This window comes from Geospiza fortis, unplaced genomic scaffold, assembly GCF_000277835.1.
Source record: "Geospiza fortis unplaced genomic scaffold, GeoFor_1.0 scaffold281, whole genome shotgun sequence".
Classification (NCBI taxonomy): domain Eukaryota; kingdom Metazoa; phylum Chordata; class Aves; order Passeriformes; family Thraupidae; genus Geospiza; species Geospiza fortis.
In genome coordinates, this window is record NW_005054340.1 from 1,035,036 (window position 1) to 1,045,148 (window position 10,113).

The 10,113-nt window shown below is 37.6% G+C and overlaps 1 protein-coding gene across 1 annotated transcript in view; it reads right to left on the reverse strand.

Moving 5' to 3' along the window:
* The window catches only part of CTNND2 (catenin delta 2), a 635,688-nt gene extending 625,575 nt beyond the window's left edge, over nt 1-10,113 (reverse strand). Inside the window, exon 1 of the mRNA XM_014307661.2 lies at nt 10,015-10,113. Coding sequence (XP_014163136.2) covers nt 10,015-10,051 — 37 coding nt within the window. The 5' untranslated portion in view covers nt 10,052-10,113. The remainder of the gene's footprint in view (nt 1-10,014) is intronic.

The window sequence follows — 10,113 nt, forward strand, 5'->3', positions numbered from 1 at the left end:
GGAAAGAGTTAGAGACTCGTAATTCACAACACTAGGTTTTAGACACAACATTTATTTCTGAAGCACAGCTATACATCTGTATTTCAAGACTGTGTCACTTTTCCATTTGTTCCATTCCTCCTGCTCAACTGTCTTTTTAATACCCACCACTCATTCTCTTTTGTTTAGCAAAAACATGAATGCATTGTGTAGTATATACAAATTAGACACTCTTAAACAAAACCATATGACCAAAAACCCTTTATTTTTGTCAATCTGCCAATACTATTTAGTTATTAAATCCAAAGTGGAACCAAAAGACCACATTTAAGTAAAGATTTATTAGAAAAGTATTTGAAAAACATGGATACTTGAATGTTATTATGAGAATATTAAGCCCTTCAAAAATCAGGAGTCCCTGCTTTTTATTACAGTATTTTACTGGAGGCATGCTAAATACCTTATCAAAAAGTGAATTTAAAACAGCAGAAGGGGAAGAATAAATTGCTTTATTCCCAAGAATGCATATTTCCATAAACTCAGTCACTTGTTTTAGGAGATCTGTACAACTTCCTAGAGAGCAATTCCATTTGATGACTAGCATACTACTAGGTATGCTAGTATCAGGTATACAAACTATCAGGTATACAAACCTTATACTTCTAGAACTATACTGTTCTACAGGACAGGAAGAGTCTATCAATAAAACAAGTTAGCTAAACCAACTTCTTTTCTGATCTTTTCCTTCTCCTTCCCACTTCTCCACCATTTTTACCTCCACCTGTAACTCACATATTGACCAAGTAGTATAAAAACTATTAGCTGCTACCGAGTTTACTTGTCCTGCCTGTTTTATGATAACAGTGTAATATGTGCAATTTTCTTAAAAAAAACCAAAAACAACAAAACCCTCCACCAAACAAAAACAAAAGCCACTGAAAAGCTCACCTCAACTGTTTCATTGCAAACATTATCTTGTGGAATTACTAAAGAGTCAAGTGAAAGAAGGCAGAAAAAATAGAAAAAAATATTTTTACTAAGGGATATCTAGTAAAATACAGGGGTCCCATGGAATCAGTTGGATTTCTGTTACCAAATTCAACAAGAGTACAGCTGGGTTTTGCCAGGGGGAGATGACAACACTACACTGCTTTTGAGATTAATGTGCAAGTTGTGTAACATACATGCAGGAGAGGAATTTTGACATTTGACAGAGGTGCAACTAATTCCATATGTGCTTAATGCACAAAAATAGAATATATGCATGGATGCATGTCTTAAACATGTTCAAACTCTATTTTGCTTATCTGTGCAAGGTGTTAGAACTGATGCACTTTAGTAAATAAAACACTCCCAAAAATGTATTTCTAGAAGTATTTGTTAGAAATCATCAGACTGGATCAACTACCTGTGTTAAGAGATTGAATTTGCATCTTTCCTATTCCTTGACAACATGACAACATAGCAGTTATGCCTTCCAGTCTGTCTCCCAGTCTCTATATTCCCATCCAGCCTTTTATTAGCCTGCTATAACCAGTATCTCAGATATCTTCCTTTGCTTTGGAAACTATGTACAGTAAAAACAAAACAAAACAAAACAAACTCAAATGAAAACTAAACAAAACAAACCCCAAAATGTAAAAGAAATTTATATTGCAGACTCTTTGGCTCCTTGACAAACATCATTGCTCCGAGTCTGTTCTGTCAATAGATCACCAACAATCTGTCATTTGGGGACCTGAAATATTTCTATCACCACTGATCAAAAGCCAAGTAGTTCCTCCCTGGATATTTTTAGAGGGAAGACAGTTTCAGGCAGAGCAATCCAACAGCAATGTCAGCCTGAGGACTTCAGTGGGCAGAACACAGCTGTGAAGGAAAACCTGCTCCCCCCTCACTGGCCAGCTCCCCTCTGAGTAACTAGATATAGGGACTTCACACACAAACAGGAAAATCAGGTTCTTTGAAGTGGCTTTGTTCAGTCAGCTTTCCAATGAAATGACACCAGCATGTTCAGGAATCAGAGATGCTAGGTCTCAAAAATCCAAGATGTCCCAAAATCCCAAGAGTGGGTCAAGTTTATGTTGCACTTAACTGTGACCGTCAGGTATAGTGTATTCCTCAAATACCAGTGTTGCACTTGCTCACAAAAAAAAAAAAATTAAGTACAGAAATTTTATTCTGGAAATCAGACTAAATTACTTTACATATCTGTGTAATATTTTACCCACTCTAATCTAAATTGAAGGCATTAAACATGATTGAAACCTGGAATTTTGGTTTACCACACAACACCAGATGTCTCCTCCGTTGAGTTCAAATACTGTTTTTCCAATACACATGAAATAGAAGAAATATTTATTACTCACTACAAAAAAATTCACGTCTCTTACTGACTGCAAAAAAAACCAACACAAAACAAAATAAAACAAAACAGCAAGACCAATACATGCACTGTATCTCTTAAGACTTAGAGATAGAAAAGTAAGAATTAATAAGCAGATTACTCTTGGCTACTTTTATATATAAAGTATTTATGGAGAGGGAACATGTAAGCCAACTAATCAAAACTTAACATCAAGAAAAGAAAGAAGAAATGTAAAGCTTACATTTTACACCATAGCTTTCCACTCCATTCACATATGGTACTTGCTGAACAGATCTATGCTACATAAGATACATGGAATGTAAGGAAATGTTTGTTCCTTGCTGAAATGAGGAGTATTAGCTATCGTTTGGGTGCTCATTATGAGAGTCTGCATTGAGAATTAAGTGCACAGGATCCCAGTGGAAACTGGGAACCTCCATGGTTTGACCAGAATTGCATGCTTTGGAATTTTTTTAATTGAAAAAACTATGTAATGACACATATTAGGAACGCCTACGTACCTGAGAGTATTAAACAATTGCTTATCAGAATAGTTCCTTATGCTTCACAAATATACCATGGTTTCATGAAACCAAGGATTTTTTGGTATCATGAGTCTGCTTTTAATGCCAGTTCTTAAAATGTGTGATTCTAAATTTAGTCTTTGATTAGACATGCATGTTTCTAATTAAGCTCAACCTGTCCATTCTTCTTTGAAGAGATTAAAGCCAGAGTCCTCCAAGACTCCTGAGACTCTGTGCAATAATTTACTTGTTCTTGGTAAAGGCAATAGAAGTCAGAAGTGAAAAATAAGTGCAATAAGCTGCCAAGCTTGTCAGAAACACTTTCAACCAAAAATACATACTACTGAATCTATAAAATCTGTAAGGGACTATCATATTTATTATGGCAGAAAAAGAAGAATTGGTGTTGCCTATCTCCTACGCATTCAACTGTAGGATGATGTAAGTCATCAGTAAAACAAACGTATGTGCAGTAGCTAATCCTCAAGGTCTGCAGCAGATTACAACCCCTTTTTTTTTTTCCCAGAATGGACCAAACTTCATAGTCTGAAAATCACACAGGCATAGCTGAGAAGGATCTGGAATTAACCTAGTGAGATGTAAGCAGGACAGGACTTCCAAACCTTTTACTCAAAATCCTGGGAAGGTAAAATATTGGGAAGGTAAACACAGTTAAACGTCAGAAGTAAAGAAAACAGAAGCCAACAGTCTTCTGTTGCGTTATTTGTAATGAAAATTTTGAGAATGCATTCCATATTTTTGATACTAACAAAGAAGAAATGTGTAGCAGCAGCTCTCTGACCACAGAGAGAAACACAACTTTCCGAGGCATCATTCTGGGAAAAGGCTGCGAGATCAGAGAAAAGAATGAGAAACAATTCTTATCTTAACTCGCTGCACCTGGTATTATGAACATGTGGAATGTGTTATGGAGATTTGTTTACCAAAGGGTAGTTTCTTAATTAGCCAATGGTGATGGTGTTTTAATTTAAGGACCAATCAAGTACACCTGTAGCGAACTAAGATATAAAAGAGCAATGGGTTTCTTAATAATAATATAATATAATAAAGAGATTAATCAGCCTTCTATAATACATGGAGTCTCTGTAAGCTATTACCTGCCTGGAGGCTCCCTGCAACGATAGAGATGCACTATCACACTTCCAAGTTTTGCCCTTTGTACCATCAGATGACATGCATCAGCACAGCAGTGGAAATCCACATATAAATCACATTATTCTTTTAACTCAGGCTTCAAAACCATTTGCAGCAAGAATTCTACAACTCATCAATTACTGTCAACCTCCTTCATTAAAGCACAAACTTTTTCAAATACCCAGAACTTTTTTGTTCTATTCACTGCATTTCTAAGCACACTAGGTCAGACAAGGTTAGGCACTGAACTGAAGGTTCAGGTTACCATCATGTGGTGATCAAGGATACAATGTTTCATCAGAAGTACTCAGAAAGTATCAAATATGACTAATCATTTTGTTAAATTTTTTCAAAATGTTCACAGACTAACCTAGATTTTGATTTGTAAGGATTCACTAGATGTACCACTCTGTATTTAGTGCCTACACTTTTTAGCAGCCCCAACTTCAACTTCCCATAAGACTTCAATTTCTCCATCACACAGAATCTCACCTACTACAGCATCACACCAAGCACAAATTAGATAATGCCATTAGGCATGTTCAAAAGTTGTCTTGAAGCTTGGTTGGCATAAGAAATGTGAGAAAGTTATAGTGTAATTAATGTCTCCAAGTACCTGCTTATTTAAAGAACCGACTCTACAAATTCTGGTGTACAAAACAACAACAAGGTTTGTCCAGGCAAGATTTATATGTTTAATTCTGAGGCATTTTCATTGTTGAAAACCTTTAAGTTGTTGTTTCCTTAGATAATCATTCTCCAACCTAGCCTTCTGCCTTGTCACTCTGCTTTTCACTGAATATGAACATCCATATCTAATGTCATGACATTTTTCACACAAAAAAAGAGCATGAAAAAGCTTTTGCCTTCCCATATGCCAAACAGGTAAAGCAACAGTCAACCTCTTGTCAAGAAAAATAAATTTTTTTGAACAAGAAAATTTGACTGGGACAACAACATGCTTTTGAAGAAACCTGAGCCAACGTGCCAGGATTTGATTAATTTATAGCATTTTCAGAAAAGCTACACTCTTTGCTCACATAAATCTAAACCAATGTATACATTTAAAAAACAAAAAACCAAAACAACAGCACTAAACAAAAAAACCCAAAAAACAACAACAAAAAAAAAAAAAACCAAAAAGCCCACCTCAAACAAACAAACAAAGAACTATAGCCACTTATAGATCAGCTAGCATATCAGAAGCATACAAATTCATGAATTCCAGCATTTAGGTGGAAAACTGTTACGAAAAACTAAAACGTTCACATGTTCTGTTTATAACATCCAGTGCATGTTTTCTTGCCTTTCAGATACCCAGCTTCAAAAATTGTAGAAATCTCTTGGGAAGCAGGAATTAAAATACCTTGAAACTCATTGTCTGGAGCCTTGAGTTACCTCTCAGACCATCCTTGCCAGTCACCCTTCCAGAGTGCTTGCTGGTTCTGATGGAAAGCACAGTTTTACAGGACAAAGATAGTCATCCTAGTGGAGCTAAAAGGTGCAGCAATTTTCTACCAGCAGACTGAAACTTATTCCTAATTATTTTCCCAAGTATCTTAGACATTTGAATGAAGCTATCTAATATAAATCTGATATAACTGAATATGGAAGGGTTAAGTCTTATTCAGTGGGTTTAAAACAATCAAGAATCCCATCAGAAAATATATTCACACTGCCTGTTTATTTCCTTTGACTCCCTTCAAAAATTCAGCCTTAAAGGGGTATCTTGGCTACTTAATTGAATAACAATTCACAGTCTTTGAACAGGAGAACATACCCATGGCTGAAAAAAGATGTTTATGTTACATTAAGCAGGCAAATTTAAGTTACACTGTCAGTAAAAGTAATTATCTTGACCAAAAGGAAGTTGCTCCACTGTGAAGATTTTTGGGAGATGAAGAAATCAATTGTAAATTTGGCAAGGAAAAAAGAGCAGAAGACAAAAACATCGAAAACATAGAAGGGAAAAATGCAAAATCCTCCCCTGCAGAAAGTTTTATGTAAAGCCCTTTTGAGTCTCAGATGTTCTTGATTTTGGATGCTACAAGTCAAACTCTACATATTTGTGGCTTCTTAAAATGAATTAAAACAGTGGAAAATAATAGTTCATTATATAGTAGAATTATTACTATTAACACAATAAACCAGTACAAAATGTAACATTGAACACGGTTATTTTATATATATGAGTTTTAGAAAGCTAACACCATTTTGGCAGCTCTGAGAAGTACAAAGTTTAAAAGTTTCATTGGAAACCTGGGGGGTTTTTTGTGGCAGTTTAGGTTGGGTGGTTTTTTGGGGTTTTTTTCAGAAGCTTTAATAAAATAGGCAACAACCAAAAGGACAAGACAATACATTTTGTTCCATGCTTTATATGTCTTATAAGTTATTGCTTATTATTATAATAGAATTTTGTAAAGTAGAACAGGCAGGTTAAGAGCCAGTAGGATGCACTAGAAGTTACCATGCCAAGAGCAATTTAAACAAATATTAAATGCTTGCTCTCATAGATAATGAAATGTTTCTCTGTTTCTTAGTTCTAGACTAAACTGGCAGTTTATATAAGAAAAAAGAATCTATTAACATGGCAACTGGTTTACATAGAAACAAATAGCATATTTTCTTTTCAATACTATTGAATTTAAATTTTGTCCAGCATAATGCCAGACAATCTGGTCAGGCAATCTGCTTTTACAACCCATTTACTACACAAAGTTAGCACATCCCAAGGGGATAGAAGAAATTGTTTCAGTGTGTCATGGTGCATTCAGATTACTTTCCAGGTGAGCCTAACTACCAAGAAGCCATTTAGCCAAAGGGTTGTGTGGTTCTGCAGTGCATGAGCAGCGGACTACTTACCTGTCCTGCACAGAGACTTCCTATTCATATGAGAGGAAAATACTTTTCCCAACATACCCCTGTTAAAAAAGGCCAAAATTACAATGTTTTTTCCTGGTATAATATCTTCTGTCATGACACAAGCAATCTCTTCTTTAAGAGTAAATGTGGTTTAGTCCAATTTGAGAGTCATTCTGTCACTTAAGAAATTAATTTTTCCATATTTAAAACTGCTGCCTCTATTAAGGTATTTTGTTTACCTGTATGTTATTAATAATTCTACTACTAAACTTAATATTGTGCAGGTAAATAAGCATCAAAATTCATCCTCTAATAGGATCTTACTGTGAACTTCAAAGAGAAAAAACAATCACTTTCATTTTTGTCAAACCTCAGCTGTAACTTCAAATATCAAACTCTTTTTGACTTACAAGCACAATCAATGAGCATCAAAACCACAGGTCCTTATTTAAGTGAAGAGTACTGTAATAATGCATTTTCCTTATCTTGCTGATACTCCTGAAAACAGTTGCTTCTCGGGTAGAAACATATGCTTGAAATCCTAACAAAGATATGCTGGAATTTCCACAAGTGATCAGCTCTAAAAATCATATCACACTGAACCATGAAATAGAAAATGTACCCGAAATTTAGTGCAAAATTTAACACTCATGAGTTCCGCTGATTCTGTTATCTGCTCCATTTACATGCCAATCTACACCTCTACCTAAAAAGGCTTTTCTTAAAACACTTAAAATAAACTACTCCAGCACTTCTTTCATAGCATAAGTTGATCTTACACGTGTCTTGAGCAACAAATACTCAGCACCAAACCATAGTCATTAAATTGCTACCGTCTATCAGCAAAGGTAAATTATACAAATCAGAATTATGCAAAACATTTTTTTAGTTGCTACTATTTCTGTTTTGTGAAACTGACTGTTAGAGTTCATTATGTGAGGATCAAATTATCTTGGTATCACTATTAAAAAAACCCACAGCAAAAGTCAGAGGCTTGTGTCACTGATGAGCTATTTATTGCCTTTAACATCTATTAAGGCACCTGACAAACAGAACTCGAGAATTGTTGCTGGAGTCCTCTCCCAAAAGCATCTTTCTTATAATCCACAAAAAGTCACGCAACTGGCATTTGGAAATAAATACTTAGCTTCCTACTAGCAGCTTTGGGGGTATTTCCCTCGGCAGGTATCCATAGCACAGCCCGCTACTCTTCTTTTTTTCCCAAGCCTCTCTTACATAACAGACTGCAAAAACCATCTCTGAACAACGTGATCAAGATGTGATCTCCTCTTTTGGAACTACAACATTCAACATAATCACATTCAACCCAGTCCCGAGCTATTAATCAACTTCTTACTAATGACGATGATCGAGATTGCAAGTTCTCTGCAGTTTTGCAGCTGATAGTCAGTCAAGGCTCCCAAAGAATCATGTCATTCACAGCCTGAAAGGAGACAGCTTCACCAACTCAGCTCAGAAATTCGTCTTACAAGGGTATTTGATCATCGTATAATGTTTTGCTTAAATATCACAGCCATTCCAGGTGGTCTGGGTTTAATGTTGGGGCTCCTCCCCAGATAACCTGGGTAAAGGCAACAAAAGCCCGAAAGCCACTTGAGTCTCAGAGGCCCACAAGTAGGATATACAGCAGCTTTCTCTGGAAAGAAAGATCTGCCCTTAACCCCTTCGTGCCATATCATTTATACACTGCCAGCTAACTAGGCTGTCTGAAAAAGATAAACCCAGCCTACATGAGTTACATAATCAGTTTATTTTTTAAGACAGGATGAATATATCCTGAAGTACAGAATGATTAAAGATTTTTTTTCTTCTCTTGATTTTGCAAGAGACACAACAGACTTACATAAACTCCATATAATTCTGGGTTGTCCTCCCTCTGTCTTGAGGTACGTAAGTCTTGACGTACCCTATAGAAAGGTTTGCTACAAAGCACAGTTCAGGCTGACTCACTGTTTTCACTTTACATATAGGCTACCTATAAAGGCTTCCAAAATAAACCTGCAATGTGAAGTTTTTACTTTACCTTGTTATTTCCAATAAAAAGGCATGCATGCTTTAAGGGGCACAGTTATCAGTTACTACAGCCACTAAAGTTAAGAGCTGGGTGTTCAACAAAGAAGACAATAAATATCTAAATATTTCTTCTAAGTTTTGGATTTTTCTTTTCTGTAAAGCACAGGGTTAACTGTGACACCCTGAATCCAAACAAAGCACACCCTAACAAAGTATAAGAAAATGTAACAGCACAAGATGCTGTATTACACTCTACCGTGTATTCGTCCTTCCAGTCCCTCCAGAGGAAATTTAACATGGTTTCTAAAATTATCCCTCTAACGGGTTTTTTCATTTTTCTCCAAGATCCCTGGCCAGATGAATTTGTGTATTACATGTACTGCCTGTGCCGCTGCACCTCCTTCCTCTGTGGTGACTTGATTCAGCTGAAGCTACGATTTGACCGATCGATGCAAGCACATTACACACCAGAATAAGAGTAAGGTAAGGGTACAGGAAAGAAAAGCATCTCTTCTTTCAGCCATTAAATATAGATCAACGAAACATCACAGCGCACATCGCGGCTCCCCTCCCCACCCCCTCCGCCCGCTCCTCGAGCGCAGGATTTCGCAGACGGTGGCTTCAAAGGAAGAGCACACACCCCACACACCCCTCCCCACACACACACACAGACACACAGACACCGCTGCCCCCGCCCGCGGGTCCCCGGGCCCCTTCATCTTCTTTCTCCTCTTCTTCCTCCTCCTTCTCCCTGGCCCATGACTTCACCGCCGTAACGAGCACATTAGTGCAGGGCGCCGGGAGACACTGTGCCGCGGATGCCCTACATAAGCAACGACTAACGTAGCAAGAAAGGGAGGAAAGCGATGGAGGGGGGAGGCCCGGGAGAAAGAGCCATGAGGAAATAACGCACTTTGTTACCTTTCGGCTGAGGGCATAAACACCGCTCCTCGCAGCCCAGCCCAGCCCGGCAGCCTCGCCGAGGGGAGCAGCGCAGGACCCCGCACCAAGAAGAAATATCACGCAGGCGGGAAGGGTGTGTGGGGGGGAGGGGGACGGACCTGGCACCATTACGGTGCCTGTCGTACTCACCGATCGGCGCCGATTCAGCCTGCTTGCTCCCAAACATATACCAAAACCCAAGAGCAAATCCTCAGTCCGCTAAGCGAGAATGAAGCGAGCGAGCGGGGC